The sequence below is a fragment of the Euprymna scolopes genome, chromosome 12 (genome assembly GCF_053919585.1).
Source record: "Euprymna scolopes isolate OS-2025 chromosome 12, ASM5391958v1, whole genome shotgun sequence".
NCBI classification, from domain to species: domain Eukaryota; kingdom Metazoa; phylum Mollusca; class Cephalopoda; order Sepiida; family Sepiolidae; genus Euprymna; species Euprymna scolopes.
The window spans coordinates 90358503-90374145 of NC_136493.1; the positions used below are offsets into that span (position 1 = coordinate 90358503).

The following is a 15643-nucleotide window of genomic DNA, read 5'->3' on the forward strand; positions in this document are numbered from 1 at the left end:
GGAATTTGTTTTACATTGGACTTGAAGACATCCAGGTTGTAGTCAGGTGGGAAGCAGGCAGACGGAACAGAGTTCCACAGGCGTGCAGTTCTAAGAAAGAAGCTTTGTTCATGGAATCTACATTTTGATTTAGGCATAGATAAAGAGTGGGGATGAGCAGGATAATGAAACAGAGTTCCACAGGCGTGCTGTAATCTAAATACTCATTCCTCATCTAAAAAATTTTGGAACATAAATAAATTTCAATGGATTTGTTGTGCCATGTACATTTCATGCATTCTGTAGAAGAGTATTAAAAAATACATTAAAAAATACATTAAAAAAAGAAATCAAAAATACATTAAAAATACATACTTAATTAAATTTTTTTAATGTTTGTGTTAGCATGTTGTTATTTATAATAAAAAAAAATATATATAAATTTCTGAGAAGCGATTTCCACCTGACAATTTTTCAAAGAAATGACGTTTGAAGAAATTTAAAGCTATTTTTATTTTTTAATTGTTTGGATATTATTTATTTTATTTTTTTTATTTATTTTACCTTTTTTTTTTTTTTTGGAAAAGTGGACAGGTGGAAATAGCTTTTGAAACATACATCTTTAAGATTTCTTAAATTTTAGAGTTTTTGTTTAAAAGATTTTTATCCTATATATATATATATATATATATATATATATATATATATATATATATATACACTGCTAGATTAAAAGCGCATATGCGATGTCACAGGAATTAGTAACTGTTTATATTATTTGCTGAAACCTATCGTCTTTGATGATAGAATTTAATGTATATTACGAAAATAAAAAATAATATTTCTACGAGATGGAGAGGTAAAAAAGGGACGAACTCAGTTATATGTTTATCAACGTTTCGTTTTTATTTCAAGACTTCCTAAGGACGATTAAATTGAATAAAATTAAGTACTAGTACAATATTTGAAAATATACTTGTGAAATGGATGTCGGTCTATTTCAGAACAAAAAAGTCATTGGCATTTCAAAATGTGTGTATATTGTACTGGTATTTAATTTTCTTCAATTTAATCATCTTGAGTAAGTTTTGAAATGAAGACAAAACGTTGATAGCATAAAACTTGATTTTTTTTTTCTTTTTTCATCACTCCATATATATATTAATTGCAAAAACTTTCAATAATATATATATTAGCAAGTTATGAAAACATATATATGGCAAATGACCAAAAAGCGTCACATGAATGACAACAGCAAGGCAGTACCTGTTGGCACCCCTCCACCGACGCATGAGTATGATCTCTGCAACAAACTGTGTTAAAAGCGGGCTGGTCTGAAGAGTCACTTTTGTTCCCACAGAAGATAGAAACTGCACTCTATAACATTTACATGTATTTATATATGTGTGTATATATATATATATATATATATATATATATATATATATATATATATAAATGATGTAAATAAAAAAAAGATTAATAAAAAGAATAATTGACAATAATGTATGTAACATAGTGCAAATGAGCATGTGGAAAAGTATCAGCAGCAGCAAAGGATGGCTGGCGTGTGAAGAGATTAGCAGCAGTAGCCGAAAATGCGCATATGCAAATTAGGAAATGTGTGCAAGAAAAAAAAAAGATAAAAAGACAGCACGTGCTCGCGAGAGAAGCAAAGTGCATGTCAAAGAAAATGGATGTTTAAAGTCGAGGACGAGAATGGGTCAGCTGTTGCGGGCGTGCTGTTGGAGGAAAGAGAAACCCGAGACAGACTAAATGGACATGTGGCAGCGAGAGACTTCTAATGGTGTCGAGACAGGATAGAAACGGTAATAAATGCTTTTGTTAAAAAGGAAAAGATGCTGACCCAAATTTTTATTTATTTATTTCCTTTGTAACTGCAACGTTACAGGAAGATGGTCTTCTTCTGTCAAAAAGTGATAATTCTTTTCGTTGTTTTGATTCTCGATTAGCCACAATTAATCAACCGAGAACCACATCACTCTATATAAAACTAGCAAAAGTACTCGTCGTTGACTGGGTTCAAAAACAGCCTACAGAAAATGGACTCTGATTTATTAAAGTATGATAGGTTATGAAAAGGAGGGGTTGTAAAGAGATAGTTTCGAATTCGGGGGTATCAAAACCAAAGTAAAATATGATGAAAATAAACACACTGAAACACTTATCACAATATTCTGTGGATCTATATTAAAAAACCTTGTTAAACTTTGTGACATATTTCCATTCTATGGAGGTCAGGTGCGAACGAACACCCCATAATTTTATTATACCATATTTCTTCAAACTGAAACATAATTATCAAGGTATACTTATGCAGATAGATATGAAAAGTCTTTATTAAAGTTAGTGCCTATTTCCATTCTATGGAGGCAAGGCGCGAACGCAGACCCCACAATGTTATTATACCATCCCTATTTAAGTTAAAACATACTTATCAAAGTATTCTTATGTACATCTATATAAAAGATACTTGTAAACGTTTTCTTTTAATTTTTAAATTTTTTATTTCTATACTTTGTGCACCAGGCACAAACGCAGACCCCACAATTTTAATGAAAAAACATACCCATTCCTGTGTCTCGATACATCTTCTATCATTATATGTAATCAGTTTTTTAAAATAGTCAACCATATAGGAGCCTATTCGTGACCAGACACACACACACACACACATTCAGCTTTATATTATAGATATATAAGAGATCAACGGATACACACTTGAGAGTCAAAACAGGGAAAAGAATATGCTGCTGTCCTAGCCCTAATGATCACCACACACACACACACACACACATGTATATATATATATATATATATATATATATATATATATATATATATATATTAACTGTAAAATCTTTCAATAATATATATATATTAGTAAGTTATGAAAATATATTTCTGGTAATTAACCTACACAGAGGCTTCTGCATTTCATCCCCACAAGGAATCATTAGGCTAAAATGCTCATATAATACCTGACGATTCCCTAAAGAGATGAAATGCTGAAGCCATTGTGTAGCATAATTGTCATAAATATATTTCCATAATTTACTGCTAAGCTCTATACTGTTGAAGTAAATAATGAAATTGATACATAAAATATATTTACTTAATTTATTCAAATTAAAACAACGTTTCTATATGAACTCTCATCCTTGACGTTATTCTCGCGTTGCCTACGCATAGTTCAAACATTTCAAAATACAACCGCTAGAAACAACGCGCGGCTCTTTACAAACAGACTTCTTTCTCCAACTTTACAACATGGCAAGGAAGAAGAAAAGGAAAAAAAGAAACAAAACAACACACTGAAGATGGAGTATACCTCTGAAATATATTTGTGACAAATTTCAAACAAGTAAAATATTTGTTTATTTTCCTAATATTACGTTGTATTTGGCTTTCAAGCGCACTTGATGCATATTTTATTTTATTCAAATTAAGACTACCTTTCTATATGAACTTTCATCCTTGACGATATTTACTTATAACATTTTATATAAATAAATGAAATATATAAATTATTATTAAAAGCTTTTACAAATAAAATTTAAAACATAACTTTTACGTTTACAGTTATATATATATGAAGGGTGTTCTTTTAGAGATAGAAAAACTTTTAATTAAAATAAATCACAGAAAAATATTTTTATCATACAAATATGTGGCTTATTCAAAATATTAATTTTTTGCATTTATGATCTAAATACAATTTCGGGCGTATGCCCCGACGTATATGGAGTGATCTGGAGATCTAATTTTCCCTAACTCTATACTTTAAATTCGGCTGCATTTTGACAATAATGTGTTGAATGTTGTCTTCCAAGTGGTCTATTGTTTTATCAGCGTAGACACGGGGCTTTACATATTCCTAAAGAAAAATAATCTATTAGGGTTAAATTGCATGAATGAGGTGGCCGGTTGACAGGTTCATATCCAGAAATTATTTGTTCATCAAATATTTCTTTCAGTAAATTGATCATATCATGTGCAGTTTGCAAGTGCTGCTCCGGAATGAGTCTCTTCAGAATAAATTGCCTAACCCAGCTGACTATGAAAAAAAACAGATAGTTGCCAAATCTGCAAGTAAAGAAAATGGAGTTGTCAATTTAAAGTTTGCCGCCTCTAAAGAAACACTCTATATAGACTTATAAAACAGTTATTTACGGACATGTTTAGTTGTGTCTGTGACTCATTAGTAAATAGCTGACTGTACCAAGGTTCGAACTTCCATCCAAGGGGATTATGATTAAATGTAGTGTAATTGCATGTGCATCCGATCATAATCCTTATAATTGGAGTTTTGATCCCTGGTGCAGTCCGTTACACTGATGAGCTTTAGATACTGTGAAACACATGTTTTATAAATAATATAAAAAAAAAAAATAAATATTGTGTATATATATATGTATATATATATATATATATGGGCCATGTCATCAGGATGCCCTCAAACAGACTACCTTGAAGAATTTACTTCAGTCAGCTCACTCACGACCGATGAAACCTCGGCTGCCCGAAGAAACATTACACAGACTGCATCAAGCTCACTATCAAGTGCTGTAATATCCTCTTCCATCTTTCGGAGACACTTGGCGCTCAACATATGATAACGGGATGACCTTCTTCAACAATAAGCATAAGTGAGCAGCTATGGAGCTGGGGGGTTATCCTGACAAATTTGGTAGCTCTACATGAAATGGTGTGAGTGTGGATAGGGTTTCTCCCCCTGCGGCCTCATCCCTGTTGGTGGGAGGTGACTTTATCATACCTAGTTTTGCTCCTTGATACCTCTTCTATCATTGTATGTGGTCAGTTTAGTATAATAGTAAACCATATAGGAGCCTATTTGTACGCAGACAAACACACACACACACACACACACACACACACACACACACACACACACACAGATGTTTAGCTTTATATATTTTTTGTCCAATCAAAAACGGTCAGAAGTAATGACCTGTTGACTTAGAATAAATGTATTATGTCAAATTAATGGTTGAATAATTTTGTGCTCTTTTTACATTAAGTACAAAACACTATTAATTCCTAATTGTGTATCGAATAGTTACCATAATACTTAGGTCACTGTACCTTATCATACCAAAAGACCATGACAAAATGTTAACTAGATCAGCTCAGTAGTTTCTGAGAAAAAGTAGAATCGGTGGACAGACAAACTGACTAATATATATATATATATATATATATATATATATATATATATATATATATATATAGCATGTATTAGTATAATAGATTTTGTTTGTAAAATGATAATTCTTGTGATATTAAGGTTGAATTTTCAGGAGCTCTGTCCATAGAGCGGCCCATCTTTGCTTGACTGTGGCAACAAGACTAACCAATTTGCCAAGACGAGATGATAAATGTATAGAGAGGGTTTAGTCAAACGAGAAAGATTGTGATTGATTAGAATCTAGGCATTCATTAATTAATCTTCACCGACTCCAGGCGACTCCGAGAGGATCTCCAATCTAAGTGATGTGATTTTGACCCTGAGGCAGTGTCTATTGAGAAATGCTACCGGCGGAGGTGGGGGGGGTCTATCAAGAGGATTCACAGAAATTGTGGAGATAATCTAATGTTCTCGAAACTCATTTTTTTTTTCTTTCTTTTTTTTTTTTTCGTAGGAAGATTGGATTTCTCTGCACGGTGTGTTACAAAAGTGATCATGAATCCAACAAAAGTGATCATGAATCTACATTTTTTTATGAGTCAATTGTAATCATCTCCATTTGAATCATTACAACATTGGGCAACTTCAAAAATGTCAGTTTTCTTTTTACAAAATAGAATACTATTCAGATTTCTGGAACTCTTAAGAATTTAATCGTTAAGCAAAAAAGATTTTGAATGCAAATTATGACCCAAAACTTACCATGCTTAAACTTCATCATGACTAATTTTTTGTTCAATTTTAAAGTTAAAAAACCACAGTTTGAACCTCAAATTTTTCATTTAAACGATCATTTTCGTAGCATTATGAAATTGTTGTTAAATAACAATTTTTGTCAAGATCGTATTTCAATTAAAAAAGACAAAACCTTTTTGAGCATGACTGCACCTATTTTCCTCCCATGCCTGCATGTGTTGGACAGCTTCAAGAAATGGATTTCCAAAGTAACCTATCTCTGAAGCAAAACAATAATAGTAAAAAGAAATTTACCAATGGATCAAAATATGCATGTGTCCACGTGTATATATATATATATATATATATATATATATATATATATATATATGTATGTATATATGTGTGTGTGTGCAAACTGGTTATATAAATTGGTTACCTAGATGTAAATCCAATGAAATCTGAATTATTATCAAAGAGTGCTCAATGGAGGACAGGGATGGTATATATGTGGTTCTCAGTTGATTAGCTGTATCGGATATATGTTGTGTAGTCAGGTGGATCGGCCCCAAAACAGCCATAAAGTGGGTGGGGGATATTGATCTTATAACGGGATCAGATAAAAACGTATGAATTGTATGTATGGTGTTTAGCCAGAGGATATGATATCGATGTATAAACTGAGTCATGTTCTATCAGAGAGTTATCACACGGGTATATATTACAGTTCATATATGAGAAGAATAATATATGCTTCTGCTTCATACCTTTTCTTTCTTCAAGAGTTCTTCTATCTTAACTGCTGAGCTCCGTGATAAAACATGGAATGACCGTCATCATAACCAACTGAGACCTCTGTTCTTCCTTCTTTTGTGAAACCACAGAACAACACATTATATTTTTAAAATATAAATTTATTTCAGCTGTCTCAAATGGTCTTCACAAGAGTTTGCATTTCGTGTCTACATGCTTGTTCTTCACAGCATCGCTTCCTGGCTTGAAGCACGTCTGTTCACTTGCATGATCAAACTTCAACTCTCCGACTGACTAAACTTCCCGACCTCTTGACCTCAGATCCGATGACGTAACCAATTAAAAGACATGCCTCCTTAACGTGACCTCCTCTGTCATGTATGCCTGCTCAAGGTTATTTTGTTTATATTTAACCTAGCTAATTTATGTAAACATCCTCGGCTAAAACCCATTGCTACACTTTATTCTTTATAAACAATAAATAACTCCCAATAAAAACTATTCTAAGAATAGCATTGAATAGATAAATAAATAGATAGATCGAGAATAACTAATTATCTTTTAAAAATGCTATTATCTAACATATATACTCGAGAGTCAAAACAATAAGAATATTCTGTTGTCATAGCCCTAGTAATAAATTAAACCAGTACGAAATTGGAAACTCCTTTAAAACAAGAATACAGGCAGCTGAAAATATAGTATCTTTGGACTAGGAGTAGCGAAAGGAAAAGAGCTCCACAACTCACAGTATAGCTTCATATACACACGTACTACAAGAACAAAGGTAATATACACACATACGGCAATGCTACGCTGCCAAATTTTCAAATATGCACATATTCACACAATGAGCATTTTGACATGAAACTTCTATTCACTCAAGCTCCTTATCTAAACACAAGTCGTACTATAAATATTTTTGTTACTGAAAAATAGCTTTTAGTTTTTTTTACTTGTATAAAATGTTTTGTTATTAAATTTCGTTTTTCTCAATTTCTCTTTTACAAAATCCTATTCATGTTTTAGGTAGCACTTACTACCTGGTGACCTTTCTATTACTTCAATATTTCATTTTATTATGCATGCCTTCATATATATCCCTCGTTCTCTTGCTTCATTAAATTTGTATTTAATGTTTATGTGGTTCTTAGCTATAAACAAAGACGCTCCAAAATGGCCTCTGCTCAAAGCCAGCGACCATACCACAAGATAACTCAATTAAGTTCTCTGTTTATTTATGTAACATAGCAGTGTGTATCTACATCGATCGTGCCGTCTAGTGCGTATACATATATGTGTATGTATCCATGTTTGTATGTTACCGAGCCGTATTGTCTAGTGTCTGTTTTAATGTATGTATAACATGTTCTTCTGTTTGTCCCCCCCCCAGGAGTGGGTCCGTGTGTGCGTGTTACACATTTAATTACAGTTTCTGTCTGCATGTTGCAGAGAAAAAGCACTGTCTTGCATCGCCATTTTGAATAGACAAATGCATGTAACTCCACAATAATTAAAACTTGCAAGATCAGCCTTGTAATACTAACGATTTCACATTAATTGCTTGAAATTCATTTAAAACTGCTTGTTTTACATTAAAAACAAAACCCCCCCAAAAAAACTACTTGATCAATTTACGTGATTTTTGGAATATGACGTTTTCGTTCCATGACGGGCACGTACATAAAGATTCTTCTGTATTTTTTTTTTTTTTTAATTCGGTTGAATTCTGTATAAGAACCAAAAAAAAAGTTCCAGAATATGTTTGGAGGGGAGGGGTAAAGCTGTTTAATCTTATGTAATCCATTTCTTTAACTTGAAGTCTGCTGACGTCTGTATTTTTCGTATTTATAAAAAATTCCACACGTTTTCTTTTATTTTCTTTTTGATTCCTTGATAGAAGGTTTATCAAAAATGTTGTCATTTGTTCTTTTTCCTTCTTTGAAAGATCAGTGTGTGCGTGGTGGTGAGGAGACATTCAAACAGGATGTCTTCTTCAAACTTCAAAAGAAATTAATTGATAGCTAACAATGTGTTCAAATAGTTGAAATACAATTGTTTTGATCTTTCCTACCCGGCAGTCATTTCTGATTCATCTTTTGCATCAAAGAATATTTCTCCCCCCCCCCTCCCCCATTAAAAACAAAAAAAAACATATAACGATCTGAATTTTTGAGATGAGGATTTATTATTTGGATTTGTTGTTTGGATTGTTTGGACTACTGTTCTCATCTTGTATTATTTTCAAAAACTTTCAGTTGATGTATTTCTTCAGGTATATCTTGCTGAACTTATGAATATTTCTGTTTAACCCGGGAAATCTGCATGAAATTTCGAACTGGACCCTTTATTTAATCCACGGGGGAGGGGGTAGCATGCTCTTGTGTTTCAAGTCATGATTTGGTAGAAGTCCTAAGCTATTCGCAATTGTAACCTTCCACCATACAAAAGAGTGTAACTTTACAACTGAATTTTAGCAAGTACTCTATACACTATGCTATGGGTTCTTGTGAATTGCTTTGGACTTCTACCCAGTCATGGCTGATGGAACGAGAGCATGCTACTCCCGTGTATTAAGTAACGGGTTTCATTTGAAATTCCATGCAATTTTCAGTGTGAGCGACCAAAAAAAAACAATTGCAAATTACTTAGGACCTCTATCCAGTCATGGCTGACGAAACGAGAACATGCTACCCCCGTGAAGTAAATAAAAGGTTCCGTTTGAAATTCCATCCAGCTTCCCAAGTTTGACAGAAAGATTCCCAAGTGTGACAAGATACACCTGAAGAAGGTTGGAGGTTACATCGATGAAAACGTTGTGAAAATAACACACATAATTAGAACGGAAGTCTGAAGAATCCAAATAGTAAGGAAGAAGAATAGTTTATTAATCCGAGGAATTACCATTTCTTCTATTACTTTTCTCTCACTTTTATTTTAAATACTGGTGCTACCAGATCAGGCTGTCTCAAGATATTGGCTTCCTGAGACGAAATGCACCTAACGTTGATGCTTTTTGTTTTTCAATTTCCTTTTTTTGCAAAAATTAATTATGTTCTGCAAGACCAAAAACAACAACCCACTTTTTCCCCCTTTTCCTTCTTCCCATTTCCCCTCTCTCTTTCTATCTCCCCCACTTCCTGACTGGTTTCTTAACTTGAAATGTACCAAACATAAATGCTGTAAAACTTTTCCCTCTCCCATTGCAAAACTCATTCATGTTCTGCAGGGCATGGAACAAAAGCGATAAAATCCACTATAAAACAACCAAACCAAACACTACAAACTAGCGATCGAAGATACAAAAAACTTGAAGAATAAAAACCTTCCACAAAATAACTGGATGCAACATAAATACTGTTTCCAAAATAACTAGATTTGGCATTAAATAACCGGAAAAGGGTTGATATGCTAAACTTTCACAAGAAACACCCGTCTAGCTGAAAACGCTATCACTAATTTCCCCCACTCTTTATCTGTGCCTAAACCTAAACGTAGATTCCATGAGCAAAGCTTCTTTCTTAGAACTGCGCGCCTATGGAATTGTCTTCCGTTTTTCTGCTTTCCAGCTGACTACAATATGGTTGTCTTCAAGTCTAACGTAAACAAGTTTTTGATGAGCCGTTGCATATAAGTTAACAAAGTTAGTGAATCTCCATTACTAACGGTTACTATGTTGTCCAATTTCTACTGTACACTGTTTAACCCTTATCCTCGAGTGGCCTCTTGGCCTTGATAATGTGGTGATGCCTATGTAAAAAAAAAAAACAAAAAAAAAAACAATGGCGTAAAACAAAACAACCAAACCTATTTTAAATGATTTTGGAGGGCATAGTAATAAAACATAGAAAGAATAAAGTTCATGGCAATAAAACAAAAAATGAACAGTCAATCATGAAATAACTACATTGTCTATGAAATGCGAATAGATATTGTGAATTTGAAAACCTCTGATCATGAAAAGAACCGACAATTGAAGAGAACTTATTTTCAATTAACCTTAATTGAATTGTGTGGAATGCATCACACCGATATAAAATAATGGGACAACTACAAATAGAAAACATGTCTTTAAACGCATTGACTTGAAACGACAAGAATTGACATAAATCTACAACCAGTATAATAAAAAAAAAAATTTCTGATATACTTACATGTTGAAAAGATAAACTGTTGGTATTTTTTTTTTTTATGGAAATTGCTTGAGACAAGACATGAGGCCACTTGATGTAAGGAGCTAACAAGAAGGCGAAGATGATTATCGCAAAGAAAGGAGATGCCTATTGACCTTGGTTTTAGAAAAGACCACGTCTGTAGGTAGGAGGAAAACAGTGAGCAGGAAGAGAGTTCCACAAACTTGCAGTTCTTGGAAAGAAACGACTGAAATAAGAAGCTGTATTACAATGAGATATTAAAACAATGGAGACCACGATGCCAACAAGTCAAACGAGCTGGAACAAAGGAAGCAGAGAACAGCTCAGACAATTCTGAAGCACACATGCCATAATAGTATTTATAAAAAAAGACTGAGACTAACAATATCGCGTCTGTGAGAGAGAGGTTGCAGTGAAGAAGAAAGGGTGAGGCAAATTGAATTATAGATACATTTCTGCACTTTATCAAGGTATTGTGGATGTGAACATGAAATAAGAAGGGGAAAATGGCCAGCATTTAGAAAAGCTTGTACAAACTGTTTACAAAAGAAAAAAAAAAAAAAAAATTTTCAAGCAATAGGGAAGTACAAAGATACAAAAAGAAAAACATTAAAGAAGTTTGGATAGCTACTAATAAAATTAACCTTACAATTCACACCAAATTATATATAGCAAAATTGGTAGTTAGAAGAAAGTGCTCAGTACTATTGCAGAGCAAATATATATATATATATATATATATATAATTTAAGGAAACAAACGTTCATTGACATAGCTTTAGTATGATAACGAAATGTTTTTTGTTCTTAAAATGCTTCATACACCAGAAGTTATATGTCAGAGATTTCTGATTTAATGATGAGAAAGATTTGGGGAGAATTGAAGACACATTAGAATTTTTTCATTAATCAATGCTCATTGAAAGTTTGAGAGAAAATTTCTAAATCATGCTTTGTCTTGTATACTCGATGTTTCTTCGGTTTCATTTCCCATCTAAAACATCTAGCATTTTGGGTGCTTCATCTTCTTCATGATTATCGAGTCCCCTTAGCATTTGAACCATTTTTCTATGATGTTTGTTGTTATATTAAGGTTACAATTACTTGTGGTGGTTGTACTCATCCAGAGTGAGCAGTCTTAGTTATTGTACTTCAATCAGTATCATTTGCCTAACACAAAAAAAGTTGACCAATTCTGGAAGAAACCGTCAGCCTGCTCAACAGTTCATCCATCGCCTGCCTGCCGATGCTGAGTGCATATATTAGTATTTAATGTTCCTATATATAATAATAATAATAATAAAAGGAAAGGTCTTTCTTTCTTAATGTCCCTTAAGTTAAAACGTGCTATTAGTAGCAGCTTTCTTTCTTTTTTTTTTTTTTCTTTAAAAGCTTATATGTTCGCTCTTTTAGATTTCAACAGCAACAGTTATAACGTCTTTTAGTTTGAAAAATTAATAAACAAAAAAAAAAAAAAAGAAAAAGAAAATCAATATTTATAGATTTCCCATGAAACATTAAAAATGATTTCATTGAATTTCTTGGAAGAAGAAAAAAATCTGATTTAATTTCATTTCAAATTTGTCAGCATCACTATTTTATTTACCTTTTATAAAAAAATATATGATGTGCGTGCATATATATATATATAATATTGTGTGTGTGTACATATATATACTAGCATGGAAGGGAGCGGCTTTGCCCGGTTGTAAAATACGCTTAAATATGATATTTTGATTTGTCAAGATTTTGTATATATTATTATAAAGTCGTAATTTCAAAAGTAAACAAAAATATATATATATATATATATATATATATTTGGTGCCATCAGCTAGAATCGACACCAAAAGAAAAACTGTAGTATTCAAAGCTGGTGACATTATCACTGGACTAATGTGACACGCATATGATCTGATCAAAAAATAAAAATAAACTAAGATGACCCCTGAAAAACTATTTTAACGACACATAAAAGAATGCTCCATAAAAACTCAATTATTTGAGGTCACTAGCGCAACTCTGCGACTTTTAGTTTCAGAAAAGATAGAGTTTGAAAATATGTATGTATATATATATATATATATATATATATATATATATATATATATATATATATATATATATATATATATATATGATGAAAATAATGAAAATAGTATTCCGACAAAATAGAGAAATAAAAAGGAACAAGCCGAGTTATGTGTTCATCAACGTTTCGTCTTTATTTCGAGACTTCCTCTGGATGAATGAGATTAAGAAAAACAAAAACACTAGTACAAATCACATGAAACATTTTCAAATATTTGTACTGGTGTTTTTGTTTTTCTTAATTCTGAAGATGGCGGTGCTCCAAAATATATAAATTTCAAACAAGTAAAATATTGTTTATTTCTGCATTGTGAATTGGCTTTCAAAACGTATGATACATATTTTTTTTTTTATTCAAATTTAATCAACGCTCCCATAACAGAACTCAAACTACTTATATATATGGTACTATGTCTGTCTGTGTCCATATTTTCATCAAACTCTATCTCTTTTGAAACTAAAAGTATGCTTTTATTCTTGAGAAAATATATGCACATTAAATGTGTATTTACGGTAATTGAGAAAAAAATCAACTTTACAGTTAAATATTTAGAGATTTATAAAGAATCGGAATCAGTAATAACATTGGAATTGTCTCATCACTAGTTAACACGTTTTTTTTTTTTTCCAGTTGTTGTTGTTGTTTTTTTTCCAGTTGTGATGACCAAATAAGCTCTAAAAGAAATGGCTGGAACTAAACTCAATTAAAAATGTATTTATCTCATAAGAAATTCTGTTTAAATTTTACTCATTTGTTCATATATTTTCTACTTTTAGATGGACAATGTGTTGCTGGGCGTGAAAGATGCTCATCTGAAATTGACCTTGGCATTTGGTTGTGGCCTTCACCATGCTGGCCTTCAGGAAAAAGATCGGAAAATTACAGAAGAATTGTTTGTCAATCAGAAAATACAGGTATATCAGATCTTATGTTTATATTCGCTGCAGGATAAAGTTTCTGCTTGGGTGGTTAAAGAATTGAATGGGAATTTGTTAAATGTATTTTAGTTTTGGCTAATTGTTAAGAAGTTAGATAATGTATTTATGTGAATAAAGAATGGATGTGTAGAGAGTGCCAATAGAATGAGTAAAAAAAATAACCAGCTCCTTAGTTCGTGTGAATCTCATATCTTGTTGGGTCAAAAGTATCTGTGAAAAGGGAAGGATGTAGAGTGGATGTTCATTTTTTTGAGAAAGAGAGAGAAAGATTATTGTCACACTGTTCAGAGGTTGATACAGGATATTCGAACTTGATTTGGTTTGACAGAGAGTCAATTATTTTCCAAACAAAAAAGATTACCAATGCTCAAGAGTAATATCTTTTGGGAGTAATCTATATATATTTAATAAAAGTGAAATTGTCTGTGTGTGTACATTTCCCTACCAAATAACTCTGTCCATTTTCAGCCTACAGACTCGAGATTTGACATAAGGGGTATTGAGATTTGGGAAAATCTTTTTAATCAGTTTTAGGCCAGAAATTTGGCTGTCAAGGGGTCAAATTTCAACGATTTGACCTTTGAAAACTTTACCAAACTCCTCCGCCAATTATGGGTCTAAATACTTAAAATTTCAAACTTTTTAATTTGATTTGAGGTCAAAACAATAAATGTTAAGGGGGTCAAAATGGAGGTCAAATTAAAAAAAAAAAAAATTGACTTTTACAGTCTCTACCAAATTATTCAGCCAGTTTTTGGCCTAAACATTTGAAATTTTACATAAAGTGCATTCAGACGTAGGGCAAGCTTTTTAATCATTGTTTTTGTCGAAAATTTGGCTGCCAATGGGTCAAAGTTCAAAAGATTTGACCTTTGCGGTCTCTAGCAAACTATTCAATCAATTTTGGGTCTAAACATTTGAAATTTTACATAAAGGTTATTCAGACATGCGGCAAGCTTTTTAATCAGTTTTGGGGCAAAGATTTGACTGCCAAGAGGTCAAAGTGTAAAGAGTTGACATTTGCAGACTCTATCAAACTCCTCTGCCAATTTTGGGTCTAAACAATTGAAATTTTAGATGTAGGTTACCTGAAAATAAGTCAAACGTATATATATATATATATATATATATATATATATACATACACACACATATGCACATAAAGTTATGAACAGTACATAGGGCCCGAGCGAAGCCGGGCTGAACTGATAGTGTTTTCTAAGATTAATGTTCCCACTGTAAAATTACCGTCTATGAGCAATATATTCCGGCAATGTGTTCTGAGAATGTATATTAAAACTTTATTATGCTTGGTTTACGCTATAGCAGCCATCTGTGGGTTACTTAATGCTGAATAAAGTTAAACATAAAAAATAGGAGGCATCACTTTTGGAATGCCACTTGTATAATTCTACAGGTAGGGTCTATTATTTATATTCTAAGAATATTTTGCTTGCAGATGCAAATTTCAGTGAGACTTGGAACATCAGACATTACTTTTAGAATTAAAAAAAATCTTACAGAGAGGCTGATAATGATAATCTTAAGAATTATTATCGAACTCTTTGAATTCAAACGTGCTGTTCAAATATTGGACGGTACCAGTAGCATATCATGACATTAAGTTATGCGGCAGCTATTTCCATAAAATTAAGAAATTTTAAACTTTAAGAGTCTCATTTATTATTAAAATCTTCAAGTAAAAATCAAATATTTTTGGTCCCCCGACAAAAGGAGGGTGGACCTGTAAATTCATCATTGTTTGTTCGTCCGTCCGCACTTTTTTCAATAACTACGCCTTGGAATTTTTTGAAATTTTGTGC

At 32.3% G+C, this 15643-nt stretch overlaps 1 protein-coding gene across 2 annotated transcripts in view; it reads left to right on the plus strand.

Annotated features, from left to right (window-relative positions):
• Positions 1–15643, plus strand: part of LOC145291416 (activating signal cointegrator 1 complex subunit 3-like) — a 958449-nt gene that overhangs the window by 613510 nt on the left and 329296 nt on the right. For both annotated transcript variants that reach the window (XM_080137231.1, XM_080137232.1), the window contains exon 31: positions 13659–13796. In XM_080137231.1, the coding sequence (XP_079993357.1) occupies positions 13659–13796 (138 nt within the window). The remainder of the gene's footprint in view (positions 1–13658; positions 13797–15643) is intronic.